This window comes from Aquila chrysaetos, chromosome 6, assembly GCF_900496995.4.
Source record: "Aquila chrysaetos chrysaetos chromosome 6, bAquChr1.4, whole genome shotgun sequence".
Taxonomy (NCBI): domain Eukaryota; kingdom Metazoa; phylum Chordata; class Aves; order Accipitriformes; family Accipitridae; genus Aquila; species Aquila chrysaetos.
Genome location: NC_044009.1, coordinates 52,575,681 through 52,602,085, shown reverse-complemented (window position 1 = coordinate 52,602,085; position 26,405 = coordinate 52,575,681). Strand labels below are relative to the sequence as shown.

Genomic DNA, 26,405 nt, shown 5'->3' with positions numbered 1-26,405 from the left:
GTCAGTGGGTGAAGATGACCTGCAGTCCCGAGGGGCTGGATGGAGAGCACAGGCAGTGCTCAGTCTCAGAGGTCCCACTTTCAGAGGGAGGTACTGTCCAGCAAGAAAAACCATTTGGAAGTTTTTAGAGGGAAGGGAAGGTCAGCCCAGGCATCTTAACTACAGCCACACCAAGGAAGAAGCCGCTGCCTCTCATCGACTACGGCAGAACAGCAGTGCCTGCGAGCTAACCTGACATGCGTTTGCCACATAAGACCAGTTTGTAAATGCAATCCCATTGCAGTTCATGTTGCCAAGGCAGACACCTTTAGAGCACACTGATGTTAATACCGCACATCGGTGTAATTAACTCCTTTATCTCACCCAAGGCCCCCAGTCCAGTGCCCAGCCAGGCAGCCCGCACCAGGGCAAGGCTGCTCCTGCTCCAAGCGGGTGATCTCTGCCTCACTGGGATTAGAGCAGAGCAAGAGCTGCAGGACCGGGCACTCGCAGAGGATGTGAAACAGCTCGGGAAGGGAGACGGATGCATGAGCCTGCAGCAACGGCCATCCCACCCTCTTACACACAATCAAGGCATTAAGGTCTATACAGTGCAATTGAGTTATTGCTCTGCTGGGAACTGTAATCGCAAGTGCCAGTAATGCATTACCGGGTTTGGCCCATGAATTCTCTGTATTTCTCACTCTCCCCGGCACGCTGCCATGAAGCTGGGCTGCTTACCCTGTGCAGCACCCAAAGGCGGGGTGTGAGCTCTAAAGGGTCGTTCTTCTCTGTGACTTCTTCAGGCTCGTGCTGAGCCCCAGGCAGGGCACCCACCTCAACCAGATGCCACGCAAGTTTATCATATTCTGGGAACAGAAAGGACCAGAAGAAACATGTTGTACCAGACCTGGGCAAGGGAGCAGCCAGCCAACATGTAAAGTTGTCTAGTTTTTCCTCAATTTCCCTTCTGCAGCTACTTGTTATTTCTTGTCTTCAAATCTGAGCTTTTGGGGAAAGATTGCTTCCTTTTACTCTCTGTACAGGCTCTAGCCCGGTGACATCTGCTCACCGGGACCTGCTCACCAGGACTCTTAGGCACAGCAGTAGTAAGAGTAAAGCATTACACTAATATTGAGCTTCATTCGTTCAGAGTGTTAAATCATCCTAGACGGCAGTCCTAGAGCACACGAGACGTGTGCTGTGCCCTGCAGCGGGAGGCTCAGCCTGGGGGGGCTGTGGGAGCACCCCACGTCTCCCAGCCGTGCCTGAGGACTGCAGCAGGGAAGGAGCCGTGCCCCAGAGCTGCCTCGCTCCAGACACCAGCAGGAACATCCCGAACATGAGCACGCTGGGTTTGCTCAGTTTGTCCCCACGTTTGGAGCAGTGACTGATACCTGCAGGAACATCTGCCGTACAGATGATGCAATCTGGCCTGAGCTACATACCTTATCTTTGCAAAGGACTTTGGAGAGGCACCATGGGATGCAATAGCTCTGGGACACAGCTAACTATCAGCCTCCGTGTTTCGGATGCTCCACGGAAAAGCCGCCCACCCACACTGCCATCCCCACGAGGGGCAGAGCCCACAGACCCTGGCTGTGCCGCTCCCAACCTGACCCAAGGAAATCCAGCATTTGTGTGCAAGCTTTAAAGCCTCAGACACTACTAATCCTGTTCACATGGCACTTGGGCAACCATTTTCTTTTTGCTTCACTGCAGAAAACCTCATAAAGAGAAAGCGTCTGATGGGAAGAGATCCCTTTCTTTCAGCCCAGCTGCTGGCTGGCATCAGGGCAGCTCCCAGCTGGTCCTCACCAACACCATCATGTGCAAAGCACTCTCAGGAAGGGAAGATGAAGGGAGCAGTCATGCTTTCCACCTCCACCCCAGTTACACAGCACCTTAATAGCAATCTTTCATTCCCTATGGTTAAGCATGGCTTTGGGACACGTCCTAGACCCAGGGCAGAAGTGCCCGGCTCGCTTTGCAGCGCTGCTGGCCGGGCTGGGGCAGCACAGCCACACCAGTGCCTCCAGCTCAGCCTCCTGCGATCTCCAGTACCCACCACTGCCTGGAGGGAGGAGGGATGCACCATTGCTGGCTTTTGGTGACAGCTGGAAGAGAGGGCAAGCCAGGAGATAAATGCATCTTTACTCCTGGAGAAAACACCACAAAAATCTAACTTTGTCCATGACCAGGACTGCGCCATGTTACTAAAGTGAGAACAATAAATGACAACTGGCTCCAGAGAAATTGATTTTTTTTTCCCCTTTTTGCATTTGGACAAAAAGAAATGTTTTTATTGCCCTGTAAGGCTAATGGGACGGTATAAAGTGCTTTCCAAGACTGCTTAAAAATTCTATTTTTTAAATCAAGGATTAACAACAACTCATTAAGTTGTATTAAAGCACTCAGAAGCTGTGATTTTGCTCCTTGGGTAATTGAACAGTTTCTGTCCATTCTGCTGCTTTCCTTGGTGACGGTTTAATTTTTGCCTTGATCTAACAGAGGGATGACGGCTGGCTCAGCACATCCCCCCCTACCAGCCGATCCATGCAGCTCCTGCAGCTCCCTGACCCCTGCAGAGAGCTGCGGGGACCCAGTGCTGCAAGAAAGATGCTTTCTCAAAAAAAAAAAAAAAAGTACATTTCTAGTCCTTCAAAAGATACTTCACATTAAGCAATCAATAGAGTTGAAAAACAATACTCACTGACTTTTCCTTCTACACCTTGTGGAAAATCCCTGCTCCCATCACAGAGCCAAGGTCAATTCTGCAGCCAAGCAAGGGAGAAGCTGGCATGGAAGAGGAGAGTGCTGCTCCTTCCTCCCCCCAACAGCAGCATGGCAGGGTCACAAGACTCCTTTTAACAAATTCAGGCTTATTTTAACAACTTGTAGTCTCCTTTCCGATTTTCTTCCAGCTTAATGACAGATTCATGGAACTGGTTTTACTTTTGGCAACTGAACACCAGCCCCATCCAACGCAGGGGGTCCCAAAGGGGCCAGGATGCCCCATGGGTCCCTGGGGATGCTGTAAAGGCCAGTTCTGAATTATGCAAGGATGCATCTATTCCTCCACATCAGCTGCCAGTGGAGTATATGGAAATATTTTTCCTTCCTGAACCCAAATTTCTTCTACAACTTACCAACTGGAGGAAGCAGCTATCTGGTTAAGTGAAGCATGAACTTTTTCTTCTCCTTTTCCCATTTGAAGGCTGCTAAGACATTGCTCAGCTTTTAAATTAATAGTTTCTCTAAACATCAAAATATTGATACACTCTTCCAAGACGACTGAAATTTAGTCCGGTAACAATAGTCACTTTTTAGAAACAACCACAGATTCTACACACAGAACTACTGTTAACTGCATGACAAATGGATGTTAAGAAAATGTTATTAAAAAGGTGAAATTTGCTTCCTCTCATCTCACCACCTCCTTTGGGGCAGTGGCAGTGGAAATGAACACAGTTTAAAAGGATAAGTTTCTCTTCATGAGGCAGTAGAAAAGGTATTGGATGGCTATGTAACTATATTAGAGCTATTTACAGACCCAAAGAAGTAAATGCAAAGCCAACCTGTTGCCTACCCTGGTGCAGGGATGAAAGCAGTCAACTTTCCGAGCCGAGCCCCTCATCAGACCATTGCTCAGCAGGTCGAGGGCTCGTGCACAGACAGGCACTTGGGAAGCAGAACACCAAAATGCATCAGCCCCACCGCACCCCAGCAAAACCTCTTCTGACACGCTCTGCCCAGAGCCCCCGGCTGCTCAGATACATCTCTTGGAAGTGTTATTTACTTTAAAGCACTATTTATACTGCCAGCCTCTGCCAGAACGCTGGCTTCTCAAGAAAAGCCGCATTTGGCACACCCAGGGAGCGGTATGTATTTTGACCGTGTAAATTTTCATCCAATAATGTACATGACTCCAGTAAGAGATCTACCTTTAGTCAGTCCCTCTGGCCACGATCTCCATTTCTCTTGTTTCCAAAAAGCAGCCATCCCTTTCCACATCTTTTTCTGTACACCTCTTAATAAAAACTCATTCACAGCATACCTATAGAGATAGGGTATGTGGTATACATCATGGATATTTGAACACTAGTAATCCAATAACATGGATTTACCCAAATACCTTTTCTTGTTGAATGCTCTGTTGCACTAAAACAGTGCTAGCAGTCCATTTAACAAACCTACATGGAATTTTTTTTTTTTTTTTTAACACCTGTCTACAAGTTACACAGTTTATTGCTCCCTCTCTCTCCCTACATCACATCCCAGGATGCATCCCAAACCTCAGCAAAATTGGTTTGGGTCTCATGGCACCACCCAATATAATTAACACACTTAATTGCTTACTGCCCTTGATTTCAGGTGTTTCCTTGGAAACAACCCTTTAACTGACACAGGGACATCCTCCAGAGCAAATACAGGATTTAAACCCATTGCCTCTGAAAGCCCATGGCCCTACAACTCTGGGAAACACATCAGCTGAAAGTTGCATCCATCTTCATACAGGTCAAACAGATGCAATGAATTCCTGGAAAATAACATCTGCAAGGTACCCTGCAAAAGTCCCCCTTAATATTTCAAAATATCTAATTAGAATATGCCTCCAAATTTGTCAGCCAGGATGGTATTTTTTGTTGAGCTTTCTGGTCGTTCAGAAGTGTTCAGCATTACCTTTCTTGACAAGCAGTTTCATCACAAGATTAACTAAACAGATAAGGAGGATGCAGAATAAGGTGCTGCTCGTGCTTAGCGTGACCTGCCGCTGGTGAACCCACCCAATGGCTTTAGGCAGTGATTTTCCCAGATAGAAAAATTGTGGGCTTTTATCTGAGCTTCAGTAAAGCATTTTATCAATGCTAGATAGGAATGAATTGTAAAAAGATGGAAGATGGGGATTGGCACAAGCAGCATGGCATTGGCCAAAATAATTAAGTGGTTTGCATCAATGGAGCAAGTACCAAGGAGCTGGAGGAAGGTTTTCGATGGGGGTCTTAAAGGATGGCTTTTGAACTGATCTCACATAGCAGAAGCAGACTGACAGCATTTGAGGGAAATCAGAAGAGGATTAGGAAAGGTATATTATACAGGAACCGATACCACTGAATTTTACTGTATTTCTAAAATGAGAACACATCCTCTGTACTCTCAGGCTATAAGGTCATGCCATGAGGGTTTATTAGAAAGGTTTCCATTAAAAGCTCAAACATTGAACAAGCTGAAACAAGCTTGAAAAGGCAGTGAGGAGGAAACACTATTTCACAATAACTGTAAACAATTAGACAAGTGCTCAAGAAGGATGCTGAGCCTCCCCACAACCATTTTGCTGCAATCCCTTTATCTGTTGTTATACAGAGTGATCTTCTATGCTGTCTAACATGAATCAGGTCTGGTTCTGGCTCAGAGCAGCTGCTGTGAGCAGGAGGTCGGACTCTGACCTCCCGAGGTCCCTTCCCACCAGCTTTACACAAGTTTGACATGAAAGCCCGGGCAGGTCAGACAATATCTTCCATTTTAAAAAAATGCACCCAGCCTTTGCCTGTAGTGAAATGCATATTCATGGCCAGACTGTAACAACATTAAATAAATGACAGATCATTTGGGCACAGCAAAAAGCAAAGCAGGAGAAGCACCATGCTGCAATGGCCTGACAAACTCATTGCACCGCTGGGGCTCCCCACAGATCCCCACTGCCGCCTGCATCTCCCCTGCTTCCCTGCAAGGGGTCATTAGGGCTGCCTGAGGTATAGTCCATAATATTTCTGAGTATCAATTTAAATCATAGATTTTAAAAAATAAATGAGCCAATTTACAGTTAACACCCTCTTGCTCATTAAAGCAAGCTGTTAGCATATTGATGGAGGGACAAGACACATGGAGCACATGTGCCAGGCTCACCTGCAGCCCTCAACAGAGGGAGGGCAGAGCCCAGAGCCTGCCCCTTTCCCCATCAGGTGTGTGAGCATGTGAAGAAAACAGAGTCCAAAGTCTGTTTTCAGACTCCAGCAAGTCCACCTCAGAGCAGGGGGATCGATCGGTGTGTCTGATGTACACACAACCAGGTGTCGTAGCAGAACACACACAGAAAAACCTGGGAGAAAAACCTCAGGCTGCTGAACTGGCAAATACTTGTTGCAGCAGCACCAGGCAGGATAGGGACGAGCCATGCTTGGAGCATCGGTGCTCCAGCCTGACTGGCAGCTGGTGCAGTAAGAACAGGCTAGGAAAACAAGCAGCGAGTCACCTGAGCTGGCAAAGCTGTTACCTTCCAAAAAAAGAGAGATCTCTGTCCATGCTACAGCTGGAAGGGGCATGGGAGATGCTCCCAGCAGGCTCCTCTCCCGCACGGATGAGCCCGTTTCTGAAGAGCCCCAAAACCGCACGCTTCGCCGCAGATACAGTAGACACTCATTACAGCTCGTGTTGCCTCTCTAAAGCCCAACCGAATGGCAGTGACACTGTGGAAATGAATCCGGTTTATCTCTGCATGCAGGTGGAGACATCGTACCAGATGTCAAGCAAGAGGGGACAGTGGTAAGAGACAGCAGCAGTGGTTACTGATGGAAGCAGGATTTGGGCTTTTATTCCCCTCTGTGAGGGAGAGGCAACGGACATTTCTCTTACCGATTTACCACTTTGGGGAAAAAACACTGCCCAAGAGTAAAAATTAGTTTCAAGTCAAAAATCAAAATATAAGGAGCCCGTAAATATCTGTGCAGCCAAATACATGTACAAATACAGGAGTGCAGGCACAAGTCTCTTCTCACCAGCTAATATCCATCTCCCCAAAACACAGATACCTGCCAGGCTCTTCTGAGCTGTGAAAGTACATTTTTAAGACGCTTGTTCTGAAATTATTTACCTGAACTTCAAAAGCGTATTGCTAGCAAGTTAATGCTGTGTGCCTTCGCACTCTGCAGTGATGAGCGTTTGGTAAATGAGTTTTCTTTTGCTCCGAGCTAAAACAAGGGCAGAGCAGTTTGATGGTACAGGGGGGTGACGTGCCCACAGACTCAGCCCTGGCACTGAGCCCGGCTCTTTTATGAGGCTGAGAGCATAGTAGTATAGATGCACAGAGACTAGCCTCGATTTTAAACAGTCTGCAGAAGAGAAGAGGTAGCACCTTCAAAGCCAGCACGAACACAGCCACTAGCACCAGTATCACCAGTAAGGCACTACAGTATCCACAGACTAACACCAGTGTCGTCCCCACGGGGAAGGGTAACAGCCCAAAGGAGACAGTTCTTCAGAAAAGCCAATTATGGTGCAGTCAAGATTGAGCAGCGGTGGGGAGGGAAGCCACGACTCCCTGCTCCCCAGTACTGCTTGTGTTAAGTTGAGCTCCATCCAACTCGGCTGCACCAGCCGCAATCCTCTATAGGACATTGTAGTATTTGCTGCATCAACACCTGCCTAAGTTAGAAATAGCAATTTCCCCATCGGCAGGCACATCTTTCACTAGGTTTTTCAAATCAGCTTTCAGAGTAGCTCTGATCTACGGGGCTGGGACCCAGCCACGCCTGGAGGTGCACACACGGAAAATTCCCCAGCCCACGGCAAGCTGCACCGCGGCCGGTCTGCCTGCCCCATGCCCTGCCTGCTGGACCAAGGGAGGTACCATCTTGGGCTGGCTTCAGCAAATTGCTTAAATCCCTTTTAAAAAAACACCCTATGGCAATAGAAGCTATCACTGCAAATTGTAGCAGTGAATTGTGCATTTCAAAAAATGAAGGCAGTCAAAAATATATTGCAGTCGCAGACTCCCTAGAGCTGTCTCGATTAGTGAGCAATAAATTCATGTGGAAATACTTGGATTGGACAAATGAAGCCTTAGAACTATGAGGGCTTGGCAGAGTGTCTTCCCTTCTGAGCAGGAGGGCCTAAGGAACTCAAAACTGAACTTGGGGTTATGAAAAATAATCTTCACATCAATTGTCCCCTTGTATCGCAAAGCTACTGCTGACATGCCACCGAGTGGAGTTTCAGCCTCACCATGAGCAGGCACAGAGTACAGCTAAGCTAGAGAGCTACACGGTCACCAATAGATAAAGTTGTCGCCTTGTGAAACAAAAAAAAGATGTATTTGGAATTATCTTAATATTATCTCAGACACTTTTAAAAAAATTAACTGTTTCCACAGAATCCAGTCCCAGCCCTAGTGAAGGTATCAGGAGCAGATACAGCCAGTGGAGTTGCCATCATGTGTAGCTGATGGAGGAATGCCACTATGAAACAAAGAAACCTGGGGATGCTCCTTCACCCATACCACCTGGAAGAATCTGAGCTCCAGCAAAAGAGAAGCACTAAGCAGATAAAACAATTAGAGGTGTGGTTCTTCAAAAAACCTCTGAGTTTTAAAGCAAATAAACCTATATATCACATAAATCCTATGTACAATATTTTAAGTTAAACTGTTACGATTTTTAATTTCATGCTTTAATATTTCAGTCATTTCATATGGATATAGTGTTCACAGATCAAAAACCATACAAAAATACCTTTTTTCTTGCTGAGATGCACAGAAAGCTTCCTTTTTTTCTAGAGTGCTGACTTCGTGTTTATATGACAGCAGTTCAAATGAAGTTAAAGCCAAGTACTTTTCATCTCAGGACCTCAAGCACATATAAAATATTACTTGCACATTATAACACTTCTTTAAAAAAGCACAAGATGTACATGTGTGTGGAGAGCAGTGTGGGAAAGAAAGGCAAAGTCACAGATTCAGGTTTGCACCAGTGATACAGTGAAGTTAAGAGGTTTCTGCAAGCCCTAGTTTCCACACTTCAGTCACCCTAAAATGCTTTTTCCACATTACCTAGAAATGGCATTTAAACCCAGAAGGTGCAAGACAGGGCCACAGGTACTGGGAAAACTCCTTCCCCTCCTGCAGATGCTGAGTTACACTCACCAGTGAAAATGCACCCCAGAGCAAAAAGCCCAACACTTAATTTTTTACTTTCTTTTGCCCCCCTCAGCTCCCCCCCCCCCTTTTTTTTTTTTACTCTTTAAAAAAGAACCTCAAGTTACTCCTGACGCCGACGCAGAGGGGCAGCTCCCGCACACAGTGGGTTAGCCCTCAACACTGGCACGAGCCCGGCATGCAGCTCCCCAGGGAGGCAGTTTTGGGGCCCAGAGGCATTGGCAGTCGCCACCCCATTTGCCCAAGGGCAACCAACACAGACCTGAGCAGTAGCAACCAGCAAGATTTACACTTTTTGCTACCGATTCACCTTATACAGCGACCATCTCTCAGCAGTTACTCTTCTGCTACATCTTTTCTACCATCCAATGCTCCCTAGCAGTCCTGCCTGCTCAAGCAAACCCCTTTGTGCCCACAGAGCTGCAAATTATATCCTTGATCAGGAGATTTCCCTGTAGCTGGGCAATACCAGCAGTTCCTCAGGCACGGCACAGGGCTCCTCACCCAGCTGGCTCCCACCCCGGTTCCCTCCTGCAGAGTCATCCAGGACCATGCACTGCAAAACTGCTCTGAAGCAAGAGAAGACACCTGAAAGCACAAAAACCCTCTCCCACCCTGCTGCCCTCACCAAAAAAATAAATCAATTTAAAAAAATGTATTGTCATACCTTTCATTTCACATTGTACTTCCAGGAGCGAGACCTCTTCCCCAGTATCTCCCAAGACAAGCAGCAAACACGGTCCTAGCTCAGAGCTCTGTTATATATAAGCCAGGGACCACCATCATTCCCCCCACTTCTCCCTCACTTTCCCCCTTCCCCAGAGCCCTTCTCCAGCCCCGGGAGGGGGGATGCAATGCCAGGGCACCCTGTCCTGATGACCAGCAGGTGGGAAGGGCTGATCCCTGGCAGCTGGCACCATTTACTTCATTCACACCTCTCAAAGCAAGGGATCACTTCATCCTATTAAAATTAAAAAATTATCTCATTGCTTATACATTTACAAAGTGAATGAGGACTGTTCTATAGGAAAAGCAGTGTGATGGCAGTAGGCAGAATAATGGGCTTTTTTTTATTTGCCCTTTATAAAAAATGCTATCAGATGCTACCCTGTGAAGGTAGACCAGAGTTTTGCTACATTATCCCATGATCTAAGGCATTTGGGGAGGCTTAAAATATTAAGTAAAATATTGGTTGCATATCATCAGATTCTGTCAGACCGTACAGTTTAATGTATTGTACAGAAATTTGTAAGTACCAAACCGATAAAGCTAACTTTAAAAAGATTGTTGATTAACATTGGCAGATATCTTCCCTTAAATAGAATTAAGTTAATTAATTTCTCCAAAATTTGTTTCATTCTTGGTCTACCACAATCACCTAAAAAAAGTTAGCATCATATCCTTAAAACTGAAAGCCTGATTTGCATTGTATTCATTACGCTGTCGGAGGGAAGATCACATTCAGGGACCAGTTTTCATTCCCAGGGATCCCTCTTGCATTTAGGTATCACACACTTGAGGTTTGCACGGAAATTAAACACGTCGGAGTGCAAACGAGTACAGGAAAATAATGACTCCTTATAATAAAGGTGTAATTGAAACCTGGTATTGAAATTAACTTAAATCATGTTAATATAGTTTTTTGGTAAAAAGCAACACTGAGACAAGTATGGTTTTAAGGAAAGCAACCTCTGAAGTTATCTGACACCAGGGGCGTTGCAAAGTGCCATCTGCTAACAGCTGTGCGATAGATCTGCTTGTGATTCTTAATACCACAAGCGAGATCCGCTGCTGCAACGCGGGATATTATCTCTGGAAACATACAGCGCCTGTGTCTGCGAGGTTCCAGCTGTTGCAAAAGTGCTGAACTAAACGACCCGCCATAAGCACCTGACGGCACATCCCCGGGGATGGAGGCTGGTGCCAGCCGGCAGCCCTGCACCAGGGTGGGCAGGATGCTGCTGCGGAGGGGGGGTCCGCGCGGGTACCAGCCATCCCTGCCGCCGGCGCTGCCCTGCTTGGGCCCCGCAGCGTTCGCAAAGGCAATTAATGCTGGCGCTGCCGCCAGCCAAGGCTTCTTGAAAAATATTTCTTCGTTTTCGATTGAGGGTCTTGGCCAGAAACCTGAGTCTTGCTCTGCTGTTTCCGTCTGGATTAAAAGAAAAAATTAATTAACGTGCACCGCTTTTGGTGCAGCCTCGTGTCATTGAAAGCACAAAGTTTCCCAGAATACGGCGGCAGCAGCAGCAGGTGGTTGTCCTGCCCTGAGTAGCTCAGCTCCATATTTTCAGCAAAGATTTCGCTGAAGAAACTGTATTTCCCCTCTGAGCGGCACTGGCCGTTTTCTGCACCGATTTGCCCCAACCCGTGCAGTCCCCAGCACAGGAACCGACTGGCCCTGCCGGGCCGTAGTGATGCCCACACCTAGCAATGATATAGCTAAAAATAATTAACTCGTTTGACCAAAAGAAATACAATTTTCTCCTTCTTAATTCTTATATTAGCGTTCCTGGATTTCATTTTATTCAACTCCCTAATTAGCCAAAGGTTTTCCTGTTTGAGTTTGAGGAAATTGGTTTAATTTAAAATAATTTTGGAGTCCTTACTTTAAGCTCCCTTTCAGAAATAATTTTATTAAAAATGTGGTTGAAGTCTTCCCATTTAAATGCTAATAACAGTTTAATTAAAATATCATTTGTAAACTGTTCCTTACAGGCCTCGCACCTGAAGGAGCAGCACTGCTGTGCATGTTGAGTAGTCTTCAAAAGCCGTGTTTTAAGGAAGAAATGTTTTAAATGCCTTTGCTGACCGAAAGCCAGCATCCCAGACGAGAAAGCCACTGCTGAAGTGCACGGCATCTTAAAGCAACTTTTAATGAACAGGGAAGTGCTGGGTAGGATCTGCTCTAAGACCCATTGAAGTCCCATGGATCCATCAGTTGGATGGTGGATCTCCATCCCCTCGTGCTCAGCTGTCCAGGACAATGTCAGCTCCACAGCTCCGTACTGTCTACTGGGGCTTCGGAAACAAATGACTGCACTCAGTCTCTTGAGTTTTAGCCTTCCTCGTGCTCGTCCCCAGCCTTCGGAAAAAGAAAAGGCATCTCGGGGGCTTCTGCCACAAGTCTGGACTGCCTCCATTCAAGGTCACCTTTAGCCAAGCCCCAGCACCGGAGCACGTTGCCTTGTAGAGGAGATGTCTCCACTAGTCCAGCTCCAATCTGTATTGTTTTTTGTGGCCTGGGTTTGTTTAAGTATTTATTCAGGTGCCTAATGCATTTTTTCCAAAGCAGTCTGTGATGACAATGAGCCTGTATGGGACTTGAGAAAGAGCTATGCCTGTGAAAGGTGAAGGTATCTCAGCAGCATACCCTGCCCATGCCACCACCCTCTCCTCCTGCACGGTACAAGACAGGGGCCCTTGAAATTTGCTCCACCGGGAATGCCAAAGCAAGCTTTCCCTAGCCTCGGTAGGTGTGTTTGCAAGGGGAGCAGCAGACACTCAAGGGCTTCCAGCAGCTCGCTCTCCACGCAGAGCCGCTATCGTGGCCCCCTTTGACACTACGCAAGGTTCACACCGCAGCGGCACGGCATGTCTTGTCAGATGTTTTACGCAAACCCAACAGCATGGCAGGCTCCCGCCGCAAGTGGTGGCTCCCTGAAACTGATTTTTAAGTCCACAGAGAGCACAGAAAGCTGGCAGCATACTGGGGAAGGCATTAATACGCACCTCCCCCAGGGCTCATACGGAAGAGTACTTTTGTAACGTGAAGATGTATTTCTTCGTGTCATGTCCATATCCAATTTTTACAGCTGTCTCCCTCTCTCTCAGTAATTACCTCCATCCCTGTGGGCAGCCAAATTACATGCCAAGATAGTTAAGAGTGAGTACGGAGCCTGTTGACTTTATTCAGTGAAAAATAAGTCAATATATTAATTTACATAATTGCAATCTTTTAGGAACAAATTGTGCTTTGCAGCGCATCTGGCCAGGTGCTGTGACAGCCCTGTCAAGCAGCGCCTGCAGACGTAAAGGAGCTAATAATCCTTATAGGAAAACGACAGCGAGCACCTCGAGGAGACAAACCACTCCTTCGCCACGGCTGGGATGTCTTCATCAGCTGTCTGGTCCAGCGGCAGGGAAGGAGGAGCTGGCAAATGTGAGCCTCGAGGATGGGAGAGCAGCGGGAAGGCAGAAGCCACTTCTCCGCTGCCGTTGCTGGAGGACAGCCCAAAGCCGGACCCGGCGGCGATGCCGCCAGCATCCCTGCACCCCGACCCCGGGCTTCGGCCATTTCGGGGAGCGCTCCTAAAGAGCATGCATCCCTCGGGGATGCTGCACCCCAGCAAACCCCCGCAGGAGCCCGTAGCAGCTGCACTTGCACATCTGCACACTCTGGATTTTAGACTCTGTAAAAGAGACCCACCATCCTGTATCCTAGAGCCCAGTCGGTACCCGTGGGAATGGTTCAAAGCTGCGCCGGGGAGGTTCAGCCTGGACAGTGGGAAGCATTTCTGTACCGAGAGGGTGGTCAAACACTGGAACAGGCTTCCTGGAGAGGTGGTCGATGCCCCAAGCCTGTCAGTGTTTAAGGGGCATTTGGGCAATACCCTTAACAACATGCTTTAACTTTTGGTCAGCCCTGAACTGATCAGGTAGTTGGATGAGATGATCGTTGTAGGTCCCTTCCAACTGAAAAAACTCTACTCTCTATCCTATTCTACATTGGTCTGGCATCAGTGTACCTCCATTTTCTTTCAACAGTCGTACCCCTGTTTGTATCATCCTCACTGCAAACTGAATCAAACCCTGCAAATTTATGGGATTATTTTCCACGCTTTCATTATCGGTTATTGCACTTTTTATAACAAAATGGTGGAGAACGAAATTGTGAATATTTATACTCCGAAGCCCGGAGGATCCTGTTGTGAGATATTAGCTCTGCTGACGGCATGGGTTCCCAGCTGGAGACCGGGATGAAAGAGGTACTGTTACAAGCCTTTCCTAAAATTAAAAAAAAAGCTCATAAAAGGCACCTGTCTGTTCTCTTTATTAAGCTCGCCTGATGAAGGCCTCAGGGGAGCTGATCAACATGAAAATTTTTCCACATCTAAGTAGAATAAATATACTTAAAATCAGTCACCAAATGAGAGTGTATTTATAGCTAATTACCAGTGGAATACACCCGGAATGGAACAGAGTGTGTTTCATACATCCGTTGACTGGCATGTTTTATAAATACACAATTTCTCACTTCCTCTGATAAAGTAGTTTAAAAGATTGAATCTTGTTTTCATTGCCTTGATCAAAATAGAACAAATTAAGATAATAAGCAAAGTGAAAATTTGGAGGGGGGGGGGGGGGGGGGGGCAAAAAAACCCAAACCTGTAGTTTTCTAAAATTTCCCTGGGGAGATCCCCAAGCATTTATTAGGCACTGTAATTCCTGAGGTGAAGCATGCTGGTTGCGAGCAGGCTCCAGGCAGGTACCTGGCCATTTTCCCACCTTTCCTCCCTCCTACTGATGCTCCCTGTGGGAGCCAAGGCAAGTTTCTCTTAAGTACCAAATTGCACCCTGCTTATCACAATCACAAAAGCATTAAATTTTATTTTTCATCTATTTTTAAAATAGATTTTTCGAAATGGTGGTAATTGGAGTTATGAAACCCAGTGAGGCACAGGGTGGGCAGAAAGGGAGTGAGGAGGGCTCGCGAAGCTAAGTTTCCTACAGCAGATGATTATCACAAGTGCATTAGGTGTCCTTAGGTATTGCGGTGAGTGGGGACCAAAGCATCCCACAGCAAGCACTGTGAAACAACGTTATATCCAGGGAGGGAGAACTAACCCCCCCCCCCCCCCATAGTGTTCGACAGCTTACAAACAAATGATTAACCCAGGTGACTGCAGCTCTGATCAGCACCTACAGAGGAAAATGGCCCAGATAAAAGCAGGACTGTCTACAGCACAAAATATATTTTTTTTACAACAAGCTTTGGATCACATGTTTGCATGAGAATTCTTGCAGCAAGAGGAAAGGACTGAGAACCTTCTCCAAAATACCGGGCAGAAACTAGAGTCTCCCATTTACTTCAGGGAGGTTTCAACTGGATTACACATACAACATTTAACATCCAAACTGTCCTGTGATTTTTTCAGCTCCATTGAACCATGGTCTTTGGGCAGGATACAGGACTGTCCCCAAGTCCCTCCTGCCTTCTCCCCCACATGGCCTCAAATCTTCTCTTCCCCTATCCTAAAGCTTTATGCTAACAAACAAGGCATATACTACCTCCAGTATCCATAAGCATGTGGTTTTCTCAAGTCAAGTCCCAGCTGTACAGAGGTAGACCAAGATAAACACAACCTGCTAGCCTGGATAGTGACCGACCTCCAAAGTGTTTTTTTGGTGTGGGGGAAGCCATGGTGATATTTAACCCACCTAACTGAGAATCTCAGCTGTGCCGGTGTACCCTAAGCCTACTATGACCTGGAAAACAGGCTGGGCTCCTTGGTAGCCCTCAGTGGTCCCCAAGCTGGGGATGCAGAAGGACCCCTGTCCCCGGCTGAGCCGGAGCTCCCTTCTGCAGAGGAGCAGCTGCCTCTCCTCCAGCATCCCTCCCTGCAGAGCCGGGCAGAACCGGTGCCTCTGCCAACGACAGCCCCACGCAGGAGTGCCCCTGCCTCCCCCATCACTTCCCTGCGCTGACTCTCCAAAGAAGCATCAGAACAAATTAAGTATTTTTCCCCTCCTGGAAACTCCTGAAGAAGAGCCACGCTGTGAGCCTCCTTGGGGGGGGGTTCTTGTGCCGCTCACCCCGGGAGGTTAGCACTGATATGCACTGTCAGGCATGGAAAAGCTTGCTCTTTCTGGGAGTGGGAGATAAGGAATGATATGAATACCCACGGCTGCGGAGGGGCCCGGGCAGCCCTTTGGGATTGCACTTGGTGGTTCCTCGGTGTTACCCGCAAAAAGCAGGATGCACACCTACATTAATTACCCAGGGACGAGAAGGCACCCTGCGCTGCATTGGCACCTCGAGGACCGGTATGTAGGGGCTATTCGCAGGCGCTCGTCTCGGGAGATCTTGGTGCTGGCTGTGTCACAAGCTCGGGGAAACTTTCATGAGTGTCGAGTGATGACAAAAATGCAGCGTTGGTATCGGCTGCACCCCACTCAGTGGGAGACCCCCCCACCAGCTGGGCTGCAGCAAGAACGTCTCGGCAGCCAGAGAATAAAATGTCACGGTCACACAACAGTCATCACAACCAAGATCCCGAGTAAGGATGCATCTGAAGATGAAGTGCATGAAACAAGAACAGAAGAAGACAAGACAGCCACCGTCTCTCCTGAAACTCATCTGTTAGGCTCAGAGCATCAATGTCAGCTCACTTCACCTCACGTTGCCCTACGGGGCATGGCCGAGCCCTCACCCTCCGCCGCCTGCCAGCACCTCGGGAGAGCTGTTGATGCCAAGGGAAAAGGCGAGAAGTAAAACCCCATGCGTGGCCGGGGACACCTCTCCTCACAACCTGCGTGGCTACGAGGACTTTCTGTAACCCTCCGGCTGAGCGAGTTAAACTTGACGGTGACTCCCCACTTCACCTCGTGCTCCCCTCAAACATCACGGTGTTGAAGAGGCCACCTGCATTTGCCCTCTCCGGTGAGGTTTGTGTTTGTTTTTTTTTTTCTCCTGTGTTAGCTTTAAGTCCAGTATCACGCCTTGTTCGGTCAGTGCCGGGAAGCTGAGAGGAAACGAAGGTGAGGGGAGTTTTGGCGGTCGCCCGTCAAGCCCGAGGTAGGCGCTCCCCTCAGGCTAGAAATCGGACTTCGCCCTTGTACAGGAGAAATGGCGGGAGACAGGGGCTGCACGGAGCGGTCCCGTCCGGCTGCCCGTGTCGGTCTGCCCGTGTCGGTCTGCCCGTGTCCGTCTGCCCGTGTCCGTCTGCCCGTGCCCACCGCCGTCCCCGCCGCGCCGCCCTCCCGCTCACACTAGGTGTCACTGCGCGACCTGTAATGGCGGCGCCGCCTTTTCCCTCAGCCCGGCCGGCGCTGAAGCTCAACGGCCGCTCACCGCTCCTCCGGGGGGGCGGCGACGATGAGGAAGGACGGAGCCCTTAGTCAGTCTGACGCCCAGTTCGGGGCCAGCCCCAGCGGTCGGGGCTCGCAGGGGCAGCGACGAGGCCTGGGCTGCGTTTTCGGGGCACCCCCCCTCCGGCTCCTGAGGCGGGTGCGGGCAGAGCAAGAGCCGGCCTCGCCGAGGGTCCTGCCGCTGGCCGGGCAGCTCCGTGGGTGCTGGGGTTCAGGTGGAGCCCCGCAGGACTCCTCGGCCGGGCTGGATCCCTCACTCCTGAGGGAAAGCTGCTGCCCACCCGACGGATCCAAAACACGCGTCCCTATCCCCATCCCTAGCCCGCTTCCATCCCCGACCCGAACCATGGCATCGGAGAAGCCTAGGATGGGTTGGGTTGGAAGGGGACTTTTAGGATTATCTACTTCCAGCCCCACCGCCATGGGCAGGGACACCTTCCACTAGACCAGGTTGCTCAAAGCCCCATCCAACCTGAACATATTCCAGGGATGGGGCATCCGCAGCCTCTCCGGGAAACCTGTCCCAGTTGCTCCTCACAGCGAAGAACTTCTTCCTTACACCCAATCTAAACCTGCCCTCTTCCAGTTCAAAGCCATTACCCCTCGTCCTATCAATCGCCCGCAAGGCTGGGGGCTGCCCCACAGTTGAGCCTGGGGTGCCCCTAGAACCCCCCCACCACAGCCCCGGTCCCCCCAAACCTGCTGTGCCCCGAGAAGGTGTAACGGCCCCGCGGGTGAGCACCGATGCTCTGGGTGGACGGAGATGCCCCGGCTCCCCGGCTCAGGGCGTGAGGGGCACCGGGTCGGTAGTGCCCTCCGTGGGCAACGGCACCTTGCCGGAGCGGAGAAGAGCACAAACATCGCCCGGGGGGGGGGGGGGCTGGTTTCTCTCGGGCTGCCACACAGATCACACAAATCCCACCCGGGGTGCTGGACTCCACCGCCTCCTCCAGCCCCAAGCACCACAGGTCAGAACCGTGTCCCTTCTTACAGGTGATCCTGGACCAAATCTGTCCCTTTGTACAGAGCACTGCCAAAAAGAGGTGTGGTTTTCTCCCCCTTCTTTTCCTAGATGTTTTTTTCCACATCAAAACATTGTAAATGAGAACATTGTTTTCCATCTCGTTGCTCCACAAAACACTCTTTAAAGCACCTGCTATTTCTTCCTGCCTCCAATTATCTACAAACCTGGAGGAGGGGAGAAGAGCCATCCCTTCCCTGAGCCTTTACATGGAAGTACTCCACATCCACCTGAGACTGCACAGGCTGAACTCTGTATCCCCAAAGCTTTTAGCAACTTTTTTCACTGGGCAGGATGAAATACACTTTACTCTTCAAGGCTAATCCGATTCCAGTTTGCAAATCATAAGGATGAAACCAACAAAAACAATGGCAGGGAGTTTAAGAGGTTAAATTGCGCATCTTGCCTCCATCCTGCTGTTACACTGCAGTGGGGAGGTATGAAAAACATGCAGTTTTGCCTGCTCAAGCCAAGGCTCACTCTTTATATTGTTTCCTTATCACAGAAAACTAATAAAGATGAAATCTCAATGTTAAAAGTCACCATGTACGTGAACAGAGATCGTGCTCTCCACAGTTTCTCTCTTTTCTATGCTTTGACACAACCACTACCATTATGCTGCCATGTCCCGGTCTTTAAGATGGGTCTAATGCTGCTGCCGCCTCGGGGCACTATGAAACATTTCCAAAGTGCTTTAAATTTAGGGTTTGCAAATGATTAATCCACAGAAAACTTGCTAGCGATCCAGAGAGCATGACTGGGCACGTGGATCCAGCTCTCCTTACTCTTGGCCACCAGCTTTTCATAGCTGAAAGCGTATGCAGGACTTCCCTGACATAACTTAGGGATGGGATCCACTTTCCTGACATAACTTAGGGATGGGATCCATTTCCCTAACTCTTGCCGAGAGGTGCCAAGAGCTGGTAAATGGACAGGAGCGCAAGGGGCAGACCCTGACCCAGATGCTTGCCGCTACCGCCAGCTGCTTTGCACAGCAAGTCGAGAAGGCAGAGAAACCACGCGCTGCAAAGAGGAGTCATGCGGAGTTTGAATCTCTCTTCCAGGATTTTCCTCTGGCTAAAGTAACTGCCAGCACTCCCGTTGCTAATTAGAATTAATACTATCTTCTTCCTCCAACAGTAAAAACAAAATGTTCCCGTCGTGTCCCATCTGATAAGGCAGCAAAGCTCATCCAGCACAGCCTCGTAGGTGGGCTGCTCTCGGCAGAAGGCTACGCCAGCCACGCTGGGCTCTGCAGGGAGGGGACCCCGCGTGAGGACTGCCACCCCCAAAGCCCTGCGCCCAAGGAACGGGGTGCCTCAAGACCAGGACCTGGGTAAGGGGTTACATCTGGGCTCTGGATGATGGTGTCACTTAATGAAATAGCCGCCAGACTAAGACAAATTAGCTGCAAGGGATTCAGAAAACATCGTTTCTCCCTGCCTGGCCTCAGCCTCCCCAACTACTTTATTCCCATGAGGACCAGCCCTGGATAGTGTAAGGTGCTGCACGGCCATCGCCCCCCACCCTGCTGTGGGCAGCGTTTGCTCGCAGCCCCCAGCACGCAGATTCCTCTGACTCTTTGTGATAATTAAATCTCCATTCAAGCAAAGAGAGGGCAGGGTTAATGACGGCAGCAGCTGCCTGCCGCTCGCTCGCAGCTCCGAGCTGTGCCTGCATCCACATCCTCCGGTTGGAAATATCCCAAGTCATCGCTCGGCCGGAGGCACCGGAGTGACCGTCCTGCCCATCACCGCCCCGGCACGGACAGACGCACACCCAAACCATGGTTGGGAGCTGCTGCCACCCTCCATTTATCCCCCAAACCGCAGATGGGGAAAGTGGTCCCACCAGCAGCGTCAGGGCTGGGCCCTCCCCTGAACAACTGCTGAGGGGGGCACGACACCCCACCACCACCGTCCCCGGGCACTCGGGTGCCTCTGGGGAAGCAGCTTTGGTCCTCGGGGTGCTCAGGTGCGTCCCCATGGCTGGGCAGTGGGGTGCAGAGGTCCCCAGCCCGCGTACCCCCGCTGAGTGCAGCCCCAGAGTCACGCTGGGATGCCACCGCTCCTGTTGTCACCTCTCCTGGGCACCATGGCCTCCAGCAGCACGGGGGGAGGCACGGCTCCGAAAAAACTCTCTGGGCCGTGGAGTGGCTTGCACCTTCAATTAAAACAGACCGGGGAGGGGGTGTTTGGGGAGGGTGAGGTTCAACCAGCTGAGCCCACAGATCCCCCAAGGGCTGGGCTGGCTCCTTCTACAGCCCCAGGGAGCGGCACTGCACCCCCTCGCTGCAGAAACCTCCTCTTCCAAAAGAGGTTTCCCAAAAACCACTCCACAAACCCCACTCCCTGGAAACGTGCTCCTTTAAAAAACCCACTTGGAGGATCCTGCTCCCCCAAAATGTGATCTCTGAAAGTCTGTTCCCCTAGAAACACTCCCAAGACCCCGCTCCCTAGCAATCCGCCCCTCCGAGCTTGCTCCCTTCGCAAAAGCCCCATCCCTGAGACCCGTTTGCCAAAAGCCCCATCCCTGAAACCCGTTGTTTGCCAAAAGCCCCCGCCCGAAACCCGTTTGCCAAAAGCCCCATCCCTGAAACCCGTTGTTTGCCAAAAGCCCCCGCCCGAAACCCGTTTGCCAAAAGCCCCATCCCCAAAACCCGTTGTTTGCCAAAAGCCCCCGCCCAAAACCCACTGACAAAACCCCTGCTCCCCCAAACCCCACTCCCCAGAGCCCTCCCAACTGCTCCCTTACACCCCCCCCGCTCCCCAAAACCCACTCACAACATCCTCCTCGCCCAACCTAGCGCTCCAAACCCCATTCTCCCTGCTCCCCCCCCAAAACTCCCCCACCCCAACCCACTTGCTCCCTCGACACCCCCCCCCCTCCCCGCAGCCCCTTCTCAAATGCCCCCCTCCCCAGCCCCCCCAGCTCTCCCAAACTCCCTCCCCTCCCTCCATCCCTCCTTCTTCTCCCCCCCCCCAGCCCCCCCGGCCCCGCTCCCCGCCCGGGCGCGGCGGGGCGGAGCGGAACGGAACGGAACGGCGGGGTAAAGCGGCGGGCGGAGCGGGTAAGGACAGACGGAGGGAGAGCGGGGAGGATTCGGCCGGCGCGGAGCAGCGCGTTGAAAAAGCTGGGTACGGCTGGGTTCGGTACGGTCCGTTCCGCCTGCATGAGGCGGCGACGGCGTCGGGGAGGCCGGTCGGCGGGATGAACGGCTCGGCGGCGGCGGCGGGAGGAGGAACGGCGGCGGCGGGGCTGTTGGCGGGGACCGGGAAAGCGGCGCTGGAGCTGGAGCGGGCGCTGCGTTGCTGCACCGCCGCCTCCGTGGTGACCGACGGCGGCGGCGGCGGCGGCGGAGGGACGGCGGAGGACGAGCGGAGCCTGTACATCATGCGGGTGGTGCAGATCGCCGTCATGTGCGTCCTCGCCCTCACCGTCGTCTTCGGCATCTTCTTCCTCGGCTGCAACCTCCTCATCAAGTCCGAGGGGATGATCAACTTTCTGGTCAAGGACCGGCGGCCGTCCAAGGAGGTGGAGGCGGTGGTGGTGGGACCCTACTGACCGCCCCGACGGCCCGGCGCCGGGGGAAGCCGCCGTCCGCTCCGGCCTCTGCCCGCACGACGGCCGTTCCTCCTTTAGACAGACCTTTTTTTCTTGTTTTTTGTTTTTTTTTTTTTTCCTCTCCTTAAAAAAAAAAAAAACAACCAACAGCAAACGAACCCCGAGACTCCGGAGGCGGGTGAGACGTGCGGGGGGGCTCCCGGCGTGGGCCGCCCCCGGAGCCGCCCGTCCCGACCCGCGGGGTGCCGAAGTAAAACGTGCTCTGATGGCAACAGGTCTGGGCTTTCTTATTTCCTTCGCGGTAAAAAAAAAAAAAAATAAAAAATGCCTCGCGCCTTGAAGTCCCGGGGTCCCGCCGGAATGGGGGGGGGGGGGCGGCCGGGCTTCACCGGAGAAGGACGCTCCATCCCGCGGAGCTGGGGATGAAGCAAACGCCCCGTGGCCCGTCCTTGCAGGTTTTTGCCTTGCAGCTGGGCTAAAACTTCCCATTTAGACCGCTTTTCGAGCCCCCCCCCCCCCGGGTTGCACAAGGCTGGGTGAACGCGGTACCCGCTTCCCTGGGTGCGCTGGAGCAGGGTGGGATGTGCCCAGGGGACATGCAGGGACCCCGCTCCTGCCCCTTGGGTTCCAGCTTTGGCCAGGGAAATAACCCGCTACACCCCGCTTGTATCCCCTTCTGTCCGGGTTTGACCCTGGAAAACCACTACACATACTTTTTATTAACCCACCGGGAAGCCTCGCCAACAGGTGACTTCTTACGGTCACATGTAAGGGAGGGAAAAAATAATGCTTGCACGGGATTTTATTTCTTTTTTTCTGCATCCATCTCCTCTATGGCGATAACAGAGCATCTTTCTGTGAGAGGTTTGCATAGCTGTTTATCGTATCCCCAGGGGCTTGCACTGGTTGCTAGTGATAAATCGATGTATCTACATTTGCTGTAGGAGGAGTGGAACCAGCATAAATGCTTGCCAGGGACCACAGCAGCGGGATGGGGGCAAAAAGGCTCAAGCAACCCACCTGTGAGAAAATAACTCTCATGACAGCCAAAGTCCTGCAGGAAGAGCGTTAATTGTCAATATTTTTAATGCTGGTAAGAATCAGAAAGTTTTCCGGAGAAGCCATGGGGACTGCTTGGTTTTCCCTCAGTTTATCCTGAGCTGGTGTGAAGATGGCCAAGCCATCGAATCATTACAGACGTCTTTAGGAGATGTTATCAGAAGTTTCCATTTTGATAGACAAGGTGAAACTCGGCATTTACAAAATGCACCTGAGCTAGAAGGGGATGAAATAAAGCTGGAGCCTGAGAACAGCCACTTGACTGCAGATAAACTTTTGGTAGAAAATGAGACAAAACAGAGTATCTCAATGTAGTCCAATTCCCTCGGCTGAGCAGAAATCTCAGCCGTGTGATCACTCATTTACAGCTACATTTAAGGGAAAGACAAAGAACAGATCTGACTGTTCTCTGGGAAACAAATAGGCTATGGACTTTGTCATTACATCAAAATAAATTTTACTAAGCCATCTATCAGCTGAGACATTGGTGAGAAATTTAACCAAAACTCTTCCCCTTTCTTTACCCCTTAGTGCTGTAGAAACATTAGAAAAAGCAGAATTTTAAGATAATACAGGAAGAGGGAAAACTCCTAATATAGATGTTTCAGTCATTACAAAGCATTTCCAACTTTTTAATTTGCATCACTCCATGGTCTTGCAGATAACACAATCATTCCTGTAATCTGACTTGCAAGGAGCACACTGCATGCTCGAACACTTTTCGAGAGCTAGATTCATTAGGCATTCTTTATTAATTATAGTGAACACTTCAAGTAGTATAATACATTTTGATTAACCTTTGCCAGAAGCCACAGCTTTTTCCAACACCGTAAATCTGAGGCACGGCAAACTCCTGGTTCTGTAATAAAATTGCAGAATTTTCAACCTCAGCCCACACGTGGCCTGGTGCCTCTCGCCTAAGGACCCCTTGCAAGGTGAGAGCCCCTACCCTAATAAAGTGCTCGTGACTCTTTAATCCCTACAAAGTTACCTCATTTTAGGCGGGGAACAGCTGGGAAAAGGGTTTTTCCTACTCGGTGGTGCAGAGATGCTCGAACACGTCCAGTCCAGCAGCTTTACTTCGGCCTCTCTCCCTCTCTGTACCCTGGGGACTTTGGGGACTTGGCACAGAGAATAGAAGGAGACCCGACATACTTAGAATCCATCAGTGGGCAGGAGGATGACAGCACGGGGAAGAAGCACCTCTCAGGCACCAACAAGGGCTCCGGCATCCACCTCAGCCCGTGCTGTACGGGGTGGATGGAGGAGCTCGCTTCCACTCGTGCTGGGAGCTGTATTTGGGCAGGTATCTCCTGCCCGGCCCCTGCGGCCACCTCCCCGCTTTATAAAGCCGTGTCCTCCTGCCCAGAGCATACCTTTGTCCCTTCTAGACATGCATGTAAAGCCACGACCCGTGTGTTTGAGGGATGGGAACCTCACGGTGAGTGTGGCTTTTCCAGATCACTGCACGCATCATTTCAGGAATGTCTTCAGAAAAGCACCTGGAAAGCTGCCTAGGAGAGCAGCTAGGAGAGTCTGCGGTGCCAACAGGTAAAGCCCCATCAGCTCTTCCTAGAACATGCTGCAAACAAAATCTACCTTGTTGCAGTGCTGAGGTGTCAGGAAACGGGTGTATTTGGGATAAAACCAGTGGGGGTACCCAAAGGAGGGCTCCACCACCTTGTAGTTGGCTTGAAGATAGTACGAACAGCTGACCTGCTTCTTTGTACTTGTCCTGTGTTTATTCATCTTAAGTGGTAGAGTATGTTCAATTTTACCACCAAAACTTGAGGGGCCTTTCGTTGCTGTGCATTCCCGTTTCTCCATAATGTTTCCATCCGTGAAATTCCCAGAGGAGCAGAAAACCACGCGAGTGACCTGGTACACCTGAGCAGCTCTCAGGCGTTGCTGTCAGACGTGAGCTCTGACAGGGGCAATTTCCAATATGTGAGGAAGCCCTGCCCCTTGCGACGCTCGATGACTGCTGGTGGGGTACGACTTTGCAGCAGGACGTCTCCCAGCAGGATTCACGCCAGAACCTCTCACTGCAGCCTCTCAAAGGCTGTTTTGGAGAGAGCGATGCCCAGCAAGTCCATACAGCCCTGACCAGAGCAAGTCCCTGATGTGGTACTGTTTGCAATTCTTCTTGAGTACTAAAATAAAAAAGCTCAAATCTCACTTTTCTTAAGTCAAGGTTGAAGGAGTCTCACCTTAGGCTGTCTGCATACCTAATTACTGTCTACAAAGTCATAACGTAGTAGTTCTTGCCTTGAATTAAAATAGCGGTGCCCATGCACCAGAGCTTCAGGCCACCACGCTGCAGGCAGACCTCGGCCCCTCGTGCTCAGCCTCGGTAGGCTTCCAGCATGCAAAACATCGGAGCCAGAGCTCTTCTGGGGACAAATACCCACCAAAGGTCGTCCCCAGCCTGCCAGATGGCACCTGAGTTCTCTGCTGCCTCTCAGCCAGTCTTGTCTTTTCTCCCAGTTAGCCAGGAACACGGGCTCGGGAATGTGAGATAATAGATTTCACCGTTCCAGCTCAAACTGCATGCTAATCCTCCAGAACAAAAATCAAGAGGCGTCTTAGTCACTTCCCAAACAGCCACTGAAGTGGTTTGTTCGATATTTTAAATGGGATACACTTATTAAAAAAAAAACTCCAGCAACTGCAATTGCTTTTAGATAACCCTGTGAATGTACTCAGGCTACATTTGTCCAGATGGCTGTACAATTTTAATTGTATGCTTTCCGCATCTTTTGGGTAATAATAATCAAACACTGTCTGAAGTACACAGGAAAGGTGCACTTTAGCAGTTCAGATATATGCAGGTGTGGGACTTTATTCCAATTTCAAATTCAGGCAAAATTCACATCGATTTTTAAAGCAGTTTAGCTTTAATAAGGAAAATGAGATCCCACTGTTCATTTGCAGTTAAAAAACCAAAACTTCACCGCAAGTGACAGGCATAGCACACATTACAGCTTTATGATTTGCCTTCATATTTATCACTTAAAGTAGCCATCGAACGATCCTGGATCATGCAGCATACCCAGCACAGGGTGCTCACCTCGGAGCGGAGCTGGGAACCCTTAATGGAAATGTGCTTCCTAAAAAATCTTCATGCTCATATTCAGCTAGGCAACCCATTTTAACATGCAGCCCTAGCTGCGTTTGAGCCCATATTAATTATCATTAAAGAATGAGTCATTAAAAGCGCTCCTCCTTTCTCGACAGCTCTGTTTGTGTGCATGAATGGATTATGCTGTTGCCATTGATTTCAGCAAACCGTGACTGGGGCTGTCTAACCAGTATAGCTGAAGGAGCCCTGAGGGACATCAAGTCTTTCAATTCTTTTGTATTATAAAACAGCAGTGTCCTCTCCATAATTAGGGTTTGAACTTGCTGTCCAAAAATCTAATTTTCTGTTAGCTCACCGTTAGCAAGTGATAGCTATTGCCCATCGTACTTGCCTGCGTGGCTGGCAGCCAGCTTTTCTCCCAGACAATTCAGCCAGTTGTGCTGCTCCCCGTCTCCGCTGCACGGTTACTGGAATGGCGATACAGGCTTCTCAATTGACAGAGAGAAAAACGAAGAGAGAAAAGCCAGAAAGCAGTGGGAAGTGTACGAAATACGGGGGGAAAGCACCATGAATGGCACGGAGGAGTGACAAACTGAAATATGATACAAAGGAAAACTTTCTTTTTATTTAAAAAAGTGTGTGGTCAATCTGGGAAAGCCTGCCAAAGCCTGTGAAATTAGCAG

At 50.1% G+C, this 26,405-nt stretch overlaps 2 protein-coding genes across 2 annotated transcripts in view; one reads left to right on the top strand and one right to left on the bottom strand.

The window, feature by feature from the left end:
* GALNT13 (polypeptide N-acetylgalactosaminyltransferase 13) overlaps positions 1–1,556 on the bottom strand; it is a 199,104-nt gene extending 197,548 nt beyond the window's left edge. The window contains exon 1 of the transcript XR_003923877.1: positions 1,428–1,556. The gene's annotated coding sequence lies outside the window, so the exon portion shown is untranslated. The remainder of the gene's footprint in view (positions 1–1,427) is intronic.
* A 19,512-nt stretch (positions 1,557–21,068) lies between these two features.
* Positions 21,069–21,853, top strand: RPRM (reprimo, TP53 dependent G2 arrest mediator homolog). The gene has a single exon (XM_030018139.1). The coding sequence runs from the start codon at positions 21,228–21,230 to the stop codon at positions 21,579–21,581; it is 354 nt and encodes a 117-aa protein (XP_029873999.1). The 5' UTR covers positions 21,069–21,227; the 3' UTR covers positions 21,582–21,853.
* The last annotated feature ends 4,552 nt before the right edge of the window (positions 21,854–26,405 follow it).